Raw genomic sequence first — 15,373 nt, forward strand, 5'->3', positions numbered from 1 at the left:
GACGGATGGATGATGGATGGATGGATGGATGGATGGATGGATGATGGATGGATGGATGGATGGATGGATGATGCATGGATGATGGATGGATGGATGGATGATGGATGGATGGATGGATGGATGGATGGATGATGGATGGATGGATGGATGGATGGATGGATGATGCATGGATGATGGATGGATGGATGGATGATGGATGATGGATGGATGGATGATGGATGGATGGATGATGGATGATGGATGGATGGATGGATGATGGATGCTGGATGGATGGATGGATGGATGATGGATGCTGGATGGATGGATGATGGATGGATGGATGATGGATGGATGGACAGATGGATGGATGATGGATGGATGGATGCTGGATGGATGGATGATGGACAGATGGATGATTGATGGATGGATGGACAGATGGATGGATGGATGATGGATGGATGGATGGATGGATGATGCATGGATGGATGATGGATGCTGGATGGATGGATGATGGATGGATGGATGATGGATGGATGATGGATGGATGGACAGATGATGGATGATGGATGGATGGATGCTGGATGGATGGATGATGGACAGATGGATGATTGATGGATGGATGGACAGATGGATGGATGGATGATGGATGGATGGATTGATGGATGGATGATGGATGCTGGATGGATGGATGATAGACGGATGGATGATGGATGATGGATGGATGATGGACGGATGGATGATGGATGGATGGACAGATGGATGGATGGATGGATGATGGATGGATGGATGGATGATGGATGGATGGATGATGGATGCTGGATGGATGGATGATGGACGGATGGATGATGGATGGATGATGGATGGATGGATGATGGATGCTGGATGGATGGATGATGGACGATGGATGATGGATGGATGGACAGATGGTGAATGGATGGATGATGGATGGATGGATGGATGGATGGATGGAGGGATGGATGGATGGATGGATGATGGATGGATGGATGGATGATGGATGCTGGATGGATGGATGATGGACGGATGGATGATGGATGGATGGATGGATGGATGATGGACGGATGGATGGATGGACAGATGGATGAATGGATGGATGGATGGATGATGGATGGATGGATGGATGGATGGATGGATGGATGATGGATGGATGGATGATGGATGCTGGATGGATGGATGATGGACGGATGGATGATGGATGGATGATGGATGGATGGATGGATGATGGATGCTGGATGGATGGATGATGGACGGATGGATGATGGATGGATGGACAGATGGATGAATGGATGGATGATGGATGGATGGATGATGGATGGATGAATGGATGATGGATGCTGGATGGATGGATGATGGACGGATGGATGATGGATGGATGATGGATGGATGGACAGATGGATGGATGGATGGATGATGGATGGATGATGGATGGATTGATGGATGGATGATGGATGGATGAATGATGGATGGATTGGATGGATGATGATGGATGGATGATGGATGGATGATGGATGGATGGATGGATTGATGGATGGATGGATGATGGATGGATGGATGGATGGATAATGGATGGATGGATGGATGATGGATGGATGGATGATGGATGATGGATGGATGGATGGATGATGGATGGATGGATGATGGACGGATGGATGATGGATGGATGATGGATGGATGGACAGATGGATGGATGATGGATGGATGGATGGATGATGGATGGATGGATGATGGATGGATGATGGATTGATGGATGGATGATGGATGGATGGATGATGGATGGATGGATGGATGGATGGATGAAGGATGGATGGATGATGGATGGATGGATGGATATGGATGGATGGATGGATGATGATGGATGGATGGATGATGGATGGATGATGGATTGATGGATGGATGGATGATGGATGGATGGATGGATGATGGATGGATGGATGATGGATGGATGGATGGATGGATGATGGATGATGATGGATGGATGGAAGATCCATCCATCCATTCATCCATGGATGGATGAATGGATGGATGGATGATGGATGGACGGATGGATGATGGATGATTGATGGATGATTGATGGATGGATGGATGGATGGATGATGGATGGATGGATGGATGATGGATGATGGATCATGGATGGATGATGGATGGATGATGGATGGATGGATGATGGATGATGGATGGATGGATGATGGATGGATGGATGATGGATGGATGATGGATGGACGGATGGATGATGGATGGATGATGGATGGACTGATGGATGGATGATGGATGATGGATGGATGGATGGATGATGGATGGATGGATGATGATGATGGATGGATGATGAATGGATGATGGATGGATAGAGATCCATCCATCATCCATCATCCATGATGGATGTATGGATGATGGATGATGGATGGAAGGATGATGGATGGATGGATGGATGGATGATGGATGGATGGATGATGGATGGATGGATGGATGGGATGATGGATGGATGGATGAATGGATGGATGGATGATGGATGGACGGATGGATGATGGATGATTGATGGATGGATGGATGGATAGATGATGGATGGACGGATGGATGATGGCTGGATCATGGACGGATGATGGATGGATGATGGATGGACGGATGGATGATGGATGGATGATGGATGGATGGATGATGGATGGATGGATGATGGATGATGGATGATGGATGGATGGACGGATGGATGATGGATGGATGGATGGATGGATGATGGATGATGGATGGATGGATGGATGATGGATGGATGATGGATTGATGGATGATGGATGGATGATGGATGGATGGATGATGGATGGATGATGGCTGGATGATGGATGGATGATGGATGGATGATGGATGGATGGATATGGATGATGATGCTGGATGATGGATGATGGATGGATGATGATGGATGATGGATGGATGATGGATGATGGATAGATGATGATGGATGGATGGATGTGGATGATGGATGATGGCTGGATGATGGATGATGATGGATGGATGGATGATGATGGATGAATGGATGATGGATGGATGATGGATGATGGATGGATGGTAGATGATGGATGGATGGATGGATGATGGATGGATAGATGATGGATGATGGATGGAAGATGGATGGATAGATGATGGATGGATGGATGATGGATGGATGGATAGATGATGATGGATGAATGGATGGATGATGGATGGATGGATGATGGATGATGGATGGATGGATGGATGATGGATAGATGATGGATGATGGATGGATGGATAATGGATAGATGATGGATGATGGATGGATGATGGATGGATAGATGATGGATGGATAGATTGATGGATGATTGATTGATGATGGATGGATGGATGATGGATGATGGATGGATGGATGGATGGATGATCCTATTTGTTTTTCCTTGTTGCTGAAAATGTGCAGTAGAAACAAAATGGCCGTTGCTACTGCTCATTGCTGCTGCTGTCAATAAAGATAAAAAACTGGACTAATTGCTCCATTTGTTTGTAGAATGTAATGTTTCCCATTAATCTGGTGTGAAAGTGGATTTCAGCAGCTGAAAATGGAAGAAATGTTCTGGTTCCCAGTGGAACCGAGCCTGTTGGACTGTCAGGCTAAAGCTTCTAGTCTCAAGACCAGTAGATCCACTGAGACCAGTTTAGTTAGTCCCTAGTATTTTAGTTCCAGTTTGACGAAACTCCAGATTGGGTCAGTTTGTAGTTTCCACCCAAACTGGTGGAGAATCGTCTGTTTAAATCTGTCGTATAAAGATAAAGTTTTATTTTCCTGATGAAGTGTCCAGTTCAGACTTTGGTTTCTCCCCCTCTGTGTGTCTGCAGCTTGTCAGGCTGCTTGATCTCAGAGGAAGGCTGTGCTTCTCTGGCCTCTGCTCTGACCTTTAACCCCTCCCATCTGAAAGAGTTGGACCTGAGCTACAATCATCCAGGAGACTCAGGAGTGAAGCTGCTGTCGGCTGGACTGGAGGATCCGAACTGGAGACTGGAAGCTCTCAGGTATGGAGGATAGAGAGTTAGCCAGTGGAGGGACTGGAGAACGGCTCTCATGTCTCCAACTTCCTGGTTTTAGTCAGAACTGCAGCAGCAGCAGCTGCAGCAGCAGCAGCAGCTGCAGCAGCATCTGGATCAGCTGCAGGTTTAGTTTCAGACCTTTGAAGATGCTGTTGCAGTGATCAATGCAGCAGTTGAGTTTCTCTGGGTCTTAGTCTTCTAGAAATGTTCTGTTGGAGGATGGAAGCCGACTTCACTGTCTTTATGTGGCTCTGAAGGTTAAGGTCAGAGGTCATCACTACTCCCAGACGTCTGATGTCTAGTTTCCAGCTGTAGCAACTCTAGATCTATATCTATATCTCTAGGTCTATATCTCTAGATCTATAGCTGTAGATAACTGTGTGTGCGTGTGTGTGTGTGTGTGTGTGTGTGTGTGTGTGTGTGTGTGTGGTGGTGTGTGTGTGTGTGTGTGTGGTGTGTGTGTGTGTGTGTAATGTCCATGTTTGCTGACCTCTGACCCTCGTCCCTTTCAGGGTGGAGCCTGCTGGAGTCCGATTCTTGACACCAGGGCTGAGGAAATGTAAGTGTGTTTTTCATCTGATTCATAATAACAACCATCTTCACAGAGTCACATCACTCATTCAGGAGTCATCAAAGATCAATAAATGATCAATAACTGCAGCTGGATTGTGTTTCTTCTCTCCATCAGATTTCTGTCAACTCACCATCGATACAAACACAGTGAACAGAAACGTGAAACTGTCTGAAGATAACAGGAAGATGACAAATGTGGAGGAGCTCCAGCCATATCCTGATCATCCAGACAGATTTGATCATTTTCGCAATCCTGTGTGAAACTCCTCTTACTGGTCGCTGTTACTGGGAGGTTGAGTGGAGTGAAGGAGTTGACATAGTGGTTTGTTACAGGAGAATCAAGAGGAAAGTAGACAGTAGAGACTGTTGGTTTGGAGGAAATGATCATTCCTGGGGTCTGATCACCTGTGGTCAAGATGAGGTTATGTCAGACACAATCACATACAACCTCGTTTCCACTCCTCCTTTTTTTCTCACAGAGTTGGAGTGTATGTGGATATTCCTGCTGGATTCTGTCTTTCTACAAAGTTTCCTCCGACTCACTGATCCACGTCTACACCTAAAACCACATTCACTGAACCTCTCTATGCTGGGTTTTGTGTCTGGAACTCTGGTTCTTCACTGGTTCTGAAGAACTAAAGTTTCTCATGTCAGAGAAATTTTCTCTGTAAAAATCAAAAGTAAAAATCAAGTTTATTGACGAGAGTTCAAAGTTCTTTTCCCCATAATAACATAATATAGTATTAAAATGTGAAACATTAAATGCTGTCAGATAATAATGAAGCAAATATTCATCAAATATGTGGATCAATGTTACAATTATGAATTATTATGAATCAAACATCTGGAAACGGTTTGTTGCTCCTTTATTTTGTTTTTTGTATTCCATGTCCATCCACTAGGGGGAGCTGTCTCTGCAGTGGTTTTGTCATCCCAGCTTCCTGTCTGTGGCAGAGCTGCTTCCTCCCAGAGGCTGCAGCTCTTAGAAACACAGGTCTGACCTTTTTCGACCTTGGAGGTTTAGCTTTTGTTTCAGACTCACTGCTATGAATTAAAAGTTTTTCTGGATAATTTAACATTTTTCTTGCCTCATTCTGGATCTTCCTCCTCAGACAATAACAAGTGTTTCCCCAAAACTTGCTGTTCATATTTTCTGTCATTTAAAGTTATTGCACAAAATGAATTCAGTCCAGATTTTCAGTCAAATATAAATGAAGCAAAGTTCTGCTAATATTCTGTTTATGAACAAAATCAGTGTTTTGGATTCATGGGAAAATATCAGCAAAATTATATGTTGCTTGTAAATGTCATTTATTTCATTAAAGTATTTTTCACAATGATTTAAGTTTAATCCTCATGGGATTTATCCAAGAAACAAAAATAAAAAAATAAGAAAATCCAACAAAATCCTGTTTAATATTTAAAGGGACTAGAAGAACCAAATGAAATATTAATTTTTAATAATCTAATAAGTTTCAGTTTCTAACATTTCTATTAAATATTTGTTGCTCCTTCTCTGCTGTTCATTTCATCATGTTTATTTCTTTCAGTTTATCATAAGTTGCTTAAATTGCTTCAAAATATCAAACGTTATTTTTAATACTGCAGTGAAATAAAACCGATTATAACCAAATTATTGTGTCTTATTTTTCTGTTTTCTGTTTTGCCCTGAGTTCAGTCTGTCAGGCAGAACCGACCGACGCTCCACCTACACTCCTCCTCCTCTTCCTTCTCCTCCTCCCCCCCTCCTCCTCCTCCTCCTCCTTGAGGAGGAGGAGAAGGTTCCATCTACTGGTTCTCCTCTCTCCCTCCTCCTCCTCTACTGACAGTAACGCTGGTAGTCCAGCTGTGCTCCCAGTGTTGTTCCTGCCAGGTGTTTGCTGAAAGCTTGGTCCATTTCTCGGTTCTGTTCTGGACTGAAATGGTTCCTCCAGTCTCCAACCTCACCTGCACAGGAGAGGAGATCCAAACGGATCATTTTAGAGGGGAACCGACTCGTTTCACTGTTGGAAGATGAATGTTTTCCTTGCAGACGACCTTTCCTGAAGATGACGTTTCCCATGTTGCCGTGGGACCTGGCTGAACTCTCCTTCATGGCGTTGAAGGTGCTGCCCGCTGCCACCTGCTGCACCTGCGCCTCCGTCAGGCTGAAGCCCAGGAAGCTGGAGATCTGCCGGATGCCTGCGCTGAGATCCTGAGGACAGGAAACATGGTGAGAGCAGATTTCCATTTCAGGTTGAGGAATCAGAGGACTGACCTGCTTCAGGGCCTCAAAGGTCACCAGCAGGACGTTGGGGTCGTCCATCCTCCTGTTCCAGGCCAAGGCGTAGTCAAAGTACGAACCCCAGGCAACTGCACACAAACATGACTTATCCATGGTTTCTGTCATACGGGCATCGTTTCTAGAACTGGTCATAAGATACTGGCAACCAGTGAAACCATTCATATGATTCTAGAGACCAGAAACCAAAACCTAATCAGCAAACTGATCAATATTGATCAGTTTATTATCTCAGGAGCTTTGATGCCATAAACAGAATAAATCTGATGAACGAAACATGGAAATAACGTCTGAGTGCAAATATCATGAGAAGCTGGACAGGAACTGGTTCCCTTTACTGATTCCATTTACTGGTTCCATTTACTGGTTCTATTTACTGGTTCCATTTACTGGTTCCATCTACTGGTTCCATCTACTGGTTCCCTTTACTGGTTCCCTTTACTGGTTCCATCTACTGGTTCTATTTACTGGTTCTATTCACTGGAGGAACTTTAACAATGATAACTTTACTGCACTAAACTTTGCTGCATCATTTCAAAGTAAAAGTAACTTCAGTATTTTATCCTCCTCTCGTTTTATCACTGAATGGAGATTAAAAATCTGATGTTATTTTCTGAGTGACTCAGTAAACAGCAGATTTTCTCTCTGGAAGTTCGTCGTCTATATCCACCTCCTCATTCAGTCCCAACCTTTGGCTGCTGCTCCATGTTATAATATTCATAATACAAACAGATGGAGATAAAATGACTTTCACTGGCAACATTTTCTGTTGTGGAAATTAGATTCAATTATTCCATGAAAAACCTGGAAAATAACCAAAACCTGCTTTGTTGCTGCATTTATCTTGAAAACTGTTTTTTATCCTCATGAATGTGTTAAAGAGCTGCAGACAGCAGACCTCCTGAATGTTGGATGTTTTTCCCAACAGAAAACTCGCCGAGTTTCTGCTCCTGTTTCTCCTGTTGGTAACGTCTCGTCTCTGCAGCGCCGCCACCCTGACGGTTCCCACTCACCGTCTCCTTTCATGAACTGGGAGAAGAAAGAATCCCAGGACTCCACAGACGGCAGAACCGGGTTGTTGTTGCAGAAATGATAGTAGGAGACCAAGGTGTCCTTTGGGTTCCTGAAGACCACACCATCTGGGAGAAACGGTGCAGTTTGATCATGAAACTGGAGCTGATGGAAGCGCAGACAGACGCTGGTTTCCTCTGAGCTCCTGCTGCACTCAGAGTCGTTTCCAGAGAATATTCATGAAGCATCAGATGGATTCGCTGTGCAGCAGATTCAGGACGTACCTTTGTTTTTCTGGCTGAAGGAGGACGGCATGATGTCTGGATGAAGGTGAGTTCCCAGAAACCTGGGAGACGGAGCCTCAACCACAGCCTGGAAACACAGGAGGGGAATAAATGATCATTCAGAATGTTTTCTGCTCCCAGTTAAACCTCGGATCAATAACCGTATCTGATCCATTACTGAGGTCAGGCTCAGATTTTATCCATCTGCTGCTTTTAGTTTCTTTAGATTTCCTTTGTTTCCTCCAACATTGGTTTGCAGGTCCAGGAGGAAACCAGACGTCATTTGTTATTTTTAAAGTCACAGAGACGTTAACTTATCATTTGACAGAACTGGTTTTACTGGACTTTAACTGGAGCAGCAGGACCAGTAGTTTAATATTTACATTGTCTGACTGAACCTTTAAACAGATCAGTGACAGAAACAATCTGGATTATTAACGTTTGGACGCAGCTTCACTCCGACTGTCGGATCAGGTTACAATCCTTCTATTCTTCACCAGCAGAGTTTGACCTTTGACCTCCTGCTGTGCCGCGCCCTATCTGAACTGGGACAGCGGTCTGGTTGCTTGTTACTAACGCCTGCAGTCTGATCAGAAGCTCAGTATCACTACATGTGACCTCAGGGTTCAACAGATGTGAGAATAAAATCAAACTGAACGTCTCAACATTGAAAGGAAACATTCTGACTCATTTCAGCACCTTCAAGACTTCTGGGCCAAAGAACTCGATCAGCGGGGAAATCTTGGATTCGTTCTGCGTCTGGGTGGCCTCTGCAATGACCTTCTTCATAACGCCAACCATCCAGTTAAATCCTGCACACAGAAGCAGTTCACTGGTTCATTGAGAGGCGAGCAGGAACCAGAGCGTCGTCGTTTAAACCTCATTTAGCTCAAATCGTTCAGTTTGTCCTAAAATGTTTCCCAGGAACAGCCACAGATCTGCGTTTCCACGGCGTCGCTCTGCAGGCCCGAGCTCGGCCTGCAGAACCGGCTGCAGATAGCAGCGCTCCTCCCAGCAGATTATCTCGTCTGTCTTCATGCTGCTGTCGTGCAAAAAGTTTCCTCCAAAATAAACAGTTATTAGGAAACGTGTCGCATTCCAGGAGTTCAGCTCAGAAACGTGACGCTGATGACACATTACAGCTCAAACAGCCATTAATGTTCAATTAAAGAGACATTATAAATGTTATTATTGTGACTCATGTCAAACATTAAGAATCATAGAAACATTCAAATCTGTTATTTCTGAGTTTATTAACTAACTTTCATCAAAACAAAATTCAAACCTGAACTTTCATCATGTTTGGCTTGTTTAGTTTTTTTATTCATAAAATAATTGAAACATTTTTTCACATCAAATCATAATGTAAAAATAAAATGTTGACTTTATTTGATACTTTAGTTTTAGAAAGTTTTCGGTTTTTGAATGGGAGCTGCAGTCGTTCATCACGTTGGATTACAGGGAAATGAAATATTTCATCAGGTTAAAATCCTTCAGGTAAATATGAAAAGATTTTAATGTTTGTTCTGAAAAACGGATCAGTTGGGCGTCGACCTCCAGTTCATCCGGTTTGTTCATTTATCAAACTTTTTCACATTCATTTACACTTTAATGTCTCGGTTTTATTAACTTTGGTTTTTGAAAATATGAAATTAAACAGTAAATTAAGCAAAGTAAATGACACTTAATAAGACGACGGTCTTTAATATAAATATATTTCCAGTTTATGTTAGAAACATACAAACTGTAATATAAAGTGTCATTGTTGATCATAATGTACAAACAGATTTATGTTGTATAAATATGATTTAAACATTTATGATTTATGTGATATTATTGCTGTTTGAACATTTATTCACTTTTGTCAGTTTTATGAAAGAAAAGCTTCTAGTTTGTTTTTGCAGCCGTCAGTTTATTGTTAATGAGTTAAAGTTTGTTCAGGTCTCGACGTTTGACTGATTGAGGGTTTTATTCTGTGAATCACTTTAATGTGATGTTTACTTTGCAGGTGTGTCTTCATTAAACTCTTAGTAACTCAGGTTTTCATCTCAGGCCCAACAGTTGATCCTCATCAGCTGTGTGAAATGAAATGATCGTCAGTCTGGAAATACCTTTAAATATTTAAATGATTGTTAATATAAACCACATGTGGATGCTTAAAGGAATGTTTGTACATGTTTCAGAGAAATCCCTTCTCATCCGTCCATTCATCTCTGATCTCAGGAAAATGTTTCCTGTTGCAGAGATTCTCCTCCATCTGAGCCGCTTCACACTCGGCAATCAGCCAGGAAAACTTTTCCTTCCAGCCTGTTTCTCCTCCAGGTGAGTCGCCAACATTTACCATAGCAGCAGCCATGAGAAATGTGGACAGAGGTCAGAGGTCACAGGACACAGACGTGATCTTTTCTCTGACAGGAACCCTGTGAGTGAACCTGCAGAGCAGCTTAGTCCCGACTGGCTTCCTGTTCTTTCATTAAGCTAAACCAGTTTGTGTTGCCACAAGGTTCCTTCGCTGTATTCCCCCACATGTTTGTAGAGGAAAATAAAAACTTCCACAGCGCTCCGAAATAAGGATGCAAACAAAAATTTATTACACAGTTTTTTGCGAGATATTGTATTTTAACGAACCTTCACAAACAACTACGGTTGAAAAACCGTGTGGCTCTGTAGATAAACTAGCAGCGCCTTTCCTTTCTTCCTCCTTAACGCTGCTGCGTTCACATCTCATCTGCATGAACTGCAAAATGGACACCTAAACTATAAACATACAACTTAACATAAAACACTCATTGACAACAAAACATTACAAAATTAGCTACATACAGTACTAATAATTCTACCTAAACCTCAATAAATGCACTTATTAAATATTAAACAAAATGTTTCATCAATAACTGAATATTACTTCACATTAACTTGGCCTCCACACAGTTTACATCTGCAACACGAAACCAAAACTGTTGCTTCCAGAAAAGTTTCATCAGCAACTGCAGTGAGAACAAACATCTCACTAAACGTGAATAAATCATTCTGGTGTTTATGATGGAAATGATCCTCTAACTAAGCAGTCATGCAAAATGAATGATGCAAGTTTGAAATGTTTCTTCCTCTCACCACATTTAGGATAAGCCACCAGCAGGATGTCGTCGTCTCTGGCCTCCAGGCCGTCCAGACACCTTAAATGTTCCTCCGGACACATGAGGGTGGGGTACAGCACCCCGTTGTGTCTGTACAGCTTGTCCTCGTCCCTCATGGCCTTCGCCCTCTCCAGCCGAGCCTGCATCCTGTCGGCCAGCGGGTTGCTGCTCATCCTGCCGAGGGAATCTACAGATCAGGAATCTACAGAGCTGGAATCTATAGATCTGGAATCTACAGAGCTGGAATCGATAGATGTGGAATCTACAGATCAGGAATCTACAGAGCTGCAGGAGATCAGGGAGTCAGAAGAGCAACAGGAAAAACTTCTCTGTGTTCAGACTCTGGAGCGCTGAGGGAGAGAGGAGGAGACTGGAAGCACCTCCTCTCTGGAAGCACCTCCTCTCTGGAAGCACCTCCTCTGCACGCACAGGCAGGAGAAGAGGACTGATAGATCACGTTTCCCCTCCAGCAGATCGGAGAGGTCAAAGGTCACTGGAGAGAAAGCTGAACTGAAGTTGGTGTTTGTTAACTCACTTCCTGCAGCCCACGAGTTTATCTCTGTTTCCTGACATGGAGGAGCAGCAATGAACCCAAACCGGCTGCTGGTTCTGGTTCTGGTTCTGCTTTTACACACAGCGCTGTGAGGCTGATGGAGTCGGTTCCCCCATCAGCCTAGAATATTTACAATAAAACGAAAATCTCATCAGACTCTGGATCAGTTTCCTCCCTCTGGTCTGAATCTGTACAGGAAGTCATCCGCTCCACTTCCTGTCCAAAACAAACTGAAAGTTGTGAGTCAGTAACGATGATCACTTTAAACTTTAAAACGGATTTATGGCAGCAGTGGTTTAAAGGTCATCAGAAGGTCGTGTTCCAGCCGAGTCTGAAGACAAAATTCAATAAATTCAAATTATTGTTTAGATTCTCAAGAGAAAAAAGAAACGAAGATCAGAGACGGAACAACAGAAACCGTCACCAAAACCTGCTGGTTTGGTCTTTGTTTGGTCTCTGTTTGGTTTCTGTTTGGTTTCTGTTTGGTCTCTGTTTGGTTTCTGTTTGGTTTCTGTTTGGTTTCTGTTTAGTTTCTGTTTGGTCTCTGTTTGGTCTCTGTTTGGTTTCTGTTTGGTTTCTGTTTGGTTTCTGTTTGGTTTCTGTTTGGTTTCTGTTTGGTTTCTGTTTGGTTTCTGTTTGGTCTCTGTTTGGTCTCTGTTTGGTTTCTGTTTGGTTTCTGTTTGGTCTCTGTTTGGTCTCTGTTTGGTCTCTGTTTGGTCTCTGTTTGGTCTCTGTTTGGTTTCTGTTTGGTTTCTGTTTGGTCTCTGTTTGGTTTCTGTTTGGTTTCTGTTTGGTCTGTTTGGTTTCTGTTTGGTTTCTGTTTGGTCTCTGTTTGGTCTCTGTTTGGTTTCTGTTTGGTTTCTGTTTGGTCTCTGTTTGGTTTCTGTTTGGTCTCTGTTTGGTCTCTGTTTGGTTTCTGTTTGGTTTCTGTTTGGTCTCTGTTTGGTTTCTGTTTGGTCTCTGTTTGGTTTCTGTTTGGTTTCTGTTTGGTCTCTGTTTGGTCTCTGTTTGGTTTCTGTTTGGTTTCTGTTTGGTCTCTGTTTGGTCTCTGTTTGGTTTCTGTTTGGTTTCTGTTTGGTCTCTGTTTGGTCTCTGTTTGGTTTCTGTTTGGTCTCTGTTTGGTTTCTGTTTGGTTTCTGTTTGGTCTCTGTTTGGTCTCTGTTTGGTTTCTGTTTGGTTCTGTTTGGTCTGTTTTGGTCTCTGTTTGGTCTCTGTTTGGTCTCTGTTTGGTTTCTGTTTGGTTTCTGTTTGGTCTCTGTTTGGTCTCTGTTTGGTTTCTGTTTGGTTTCTGTTTGGTCTCTGTTTGGTTTCTGTTTGGTTTCTGTTTGGTTTCTGTTTGGTCTCTGTTTGGTCTCTGTTTGGTCTCTGTTTGGTCTCTGTTTGGTCTCTGTTTGGTTTCTGTTTGGTCTCTGTTTGGTTTCTGTTTGGTCTCTGTTTGGTTTCTGTTTGGTCTCTGTTTGGTCTCTGTTTGGTCTCTGTTTGGTTTCTGTTTGGTCTCTGTTTGGTTTCTGTTTGGTCTCTGTTTGGTTTCTGTTTGGTCTCTGTTTGGTTTCTGTTTGGTCTCTGTTTGGTCTCTGTTTGGTTTCTGTTTGGTCTCTGTTTGGTCTCTGTTTGGTTTCTGTTTGGTTCTGTTTGGGTTCTGTTTGGTTTCTGTTTGGTCTCTGTTTGGTTTCTGTTTGGTTTCTGTTTGGTCTCTGTTTGGTTTCTGTTTGGTTTCTGTTTGGTCTCTGTTTGGTCTCTGTTTGGTTTCTGTTTGGTTTTGTTTGGTCTCTGTTTGGTCTCTGTTTGGTTTCTGTTTGGTTTCTGTTTGGTTTCTGTTTAGTTTCTGTTTGGTTTCTGTTTGGTCTCTGTTTGGTCTCTGTTTGGTTTCTGTTTGGTTTCTGTTTGGTCTCTGTTTGGTTTTCTGTTTGGTTTCTGTTTGGTTTCTGTTTGGTCTCTGTTTGGTTTCTGTTTGGTCTCTGTTTGGTCTCTGTTTGGTCTCTGTTTGGTTTCTGTTTGGTCTCTGTTTGGTTTCTGTTTGGTTTCTGTTTGTTTCTGTTTGGTCTCTGTTTGGTTTCTGTTTGGTTTCTGTTTAGTTTCTGTTTGGTTTCTGTTTGGTTTCTGTTTGGTTTCTGTTTAGTTTCTGTTTGGTTTCCGTTTGGTTTCTGTTTGGTCTCTGTTTGGTTTCTGTTTGGTTCTGTTTGGTTTCTGTTTGGTCTCTGTTTGGTTTCTGTTTGGTTTCTGTTTGGTCTCTGTTTGGTTTCTGTTTGGTTTCTGTTTGGTTTCTGTTTGGTTTCTGTTTGGTGGGTTCGTCTCTCGGATCGGTCCAGGTTGTTTGACTGGATGAATGAAAATCGTCTCTTTCAGTTTGACTCTTGACTCCTGCAGGACACACTGGCAACGAAATCCCATGTTTTTATTCAGCCACTTAAAAACAAGCTTGGATCCTTTTATTTGAGGTCTGCAGTTCTGTGAAAAGTCTCATCATAGCAATTCAATTAGGACTTTGACTAGGCCATTGCAGCATCCTGATAGTTTATGTTTCAGTCTTTTGATTGCAGATCTGCTGTTTCCAGGATCATTATTCTGTTGACAACAGTTTGGATCAAAATCCAGCTGTCTGACAGCTGGACTCACAGTTTTGGTTTTTATTGTATTTTTCAGGATTTTTTGTTTGAAAAAAGCATTTATTGTTTTTTTTACTCTGGCCTAAAAGCAGGGGTTTGCTTTTACATGTTCCTGGTGCTGCTGTTGCATCAACATGAACCTTCTTTTTTTCTCTCCATGACAATTTCTCCTTCAGAACTTATATGGTGAACATTTTCAAGATAAAACATTTTTTTAGAATTACTTATTATTAGTTGTGTTGTTTTCAGTTAATCTCTGTCATTAAAGCTGGTTGCATCAGGAGCCAATTTGTTCTAATCTAATCCCTTTATTTATTGTTTTATTATCGATGACAAGTTGAAACACTCGGGTATTATCAGGACATGACCAGTAGGGGGCGGCAGTAAACCCGGAACTGCGTCACTGCACTCCACGAACAGGAAGAAGAAGACGAAGGAGGCGGAAGTCCAAGATGGCGATGGACGGAATGATGTCCACGTCTCCGGGTCTGTCTTACCAAACTGCGGGGGATTTTTACCCCAGAAAGTTCGGTTCGAAGCCGGACGTGGTTCCGTCCGGGGTGACGGAGCGGAAGGTGGTTCCGCTGGATAAACCGGATATGGTGTCGGTGGACGTCATCAATATCAAGGAACCAGGTTTGTTATGCTAGCTGTGCTAACAGCTAACAGCTGGTTTGCTGTGTGGTTCTGAATCCAGTCAGCTGGAAATTGGCAACCAGAACCGGTTTTGGTTCTGGTTCGGGTTGACCCGCAGCTTTTATTCAGATCAGTCTGTTCACGGAGATCCGGGTCACTAAATCCGGGTCACAGCGAACCGTCCAGGACTTTCAGGTCCATCAGGATCTCAGCGCTTCATTCACTGAAATAATGTTTACAGTTTAAAGCAAAGATTTGGGGAAAGTTACTCA

At 42.9% G+C, this 15,373-nt stretch overlaps 2 protein-coding genes and 1 pseudogene across 2 annotated transcripts in view; 2 read left to right on the forward strand and 1 right to left on the reverse strand.

Annotated features, from left to right (window-relative positions):
• LOC129354226 (ribonuclease inhibitor-like) overlaps positions 1 to 5,581 on the forward strand; it is a 15,054-nt gene extending 9,473 nt beyond the window's left edge. Inside the window, exons 6-8 of the mRNA XM_055023744.1 lie at positions 3,832 to 4,005; positions 4,533 to 4,579; positions 4,709 to 5,581. Coding sequence (XP_054879719.1) covers positions 3,832 to 4,005; positions 4,533 to 4,579; positions 4,709 to 4,854 — 367 coding nt within the window. The 3' untranslated portion in view covers positions 4,855 to 5,581. The remainder of the gene's footprint in view (positions 1 to 3,831; positions 4,006 to 4,532; positions 4,580 to 4,708) is intronic.
• Positions 5,582 to 5,611: 30 nt separating this feature from the next.
• LOC129354221 (sulfotransferase 6B1-like) lies at positions 5,612 to 11,498 on the reverse strand. Its single transcript, XM_055023740.1, has 7 exons — positions 11,284 to 11,498; positions 8,869 to 8,981; positions 8,170 to 8,257; positions 7,888 to 8,013; positions 6,851 to 6,945; positions 6,631 to 6,787; positions 5,612 to 6,540 (listed from the first exon to the last, which is right to left on the reverse strand). Exons 1-7 carry the CDS (start codon positions 11,477 to 11,479, stop codon positions 6,413 to 6,415), a joined length of 903 nt encoding a protein of 300 aa, XP_054879715.1. The 5' UTR covers positions 11,480 to 11,498; the 3' UTR covers positions 5,612 to 6,412.
• A 3,411-nt stretch (positions 11,499 to 14,909) lies between these two features.
• The window catches only part of LOC129354220 (zinc transporter 6-like), a 54,163-nt pseudogene continuing 53,699 nt past the window's right edge, over positions 14,910 to 15,373 (forward strand).

The sequence above is a fragment of the Poeciliopsis prolifica genome, unplaced genomic scaffold (genome assembly GCF_027474105.1).
Source record: "Poeciliopsis prolifica strain line A6 unplaced genomic scaffold, Auburn_PproV2 SCAFFOLD106, whole genome shotgun sequence".
In the NCBI taxonomy this organism is placed as follows: Eukaryota; Metazoa; Chordata; class Actinopteri; order Cyprinodontiformes; family Poeciliidae; genus Poeciliopsis; species Poeciliopsis prolifica.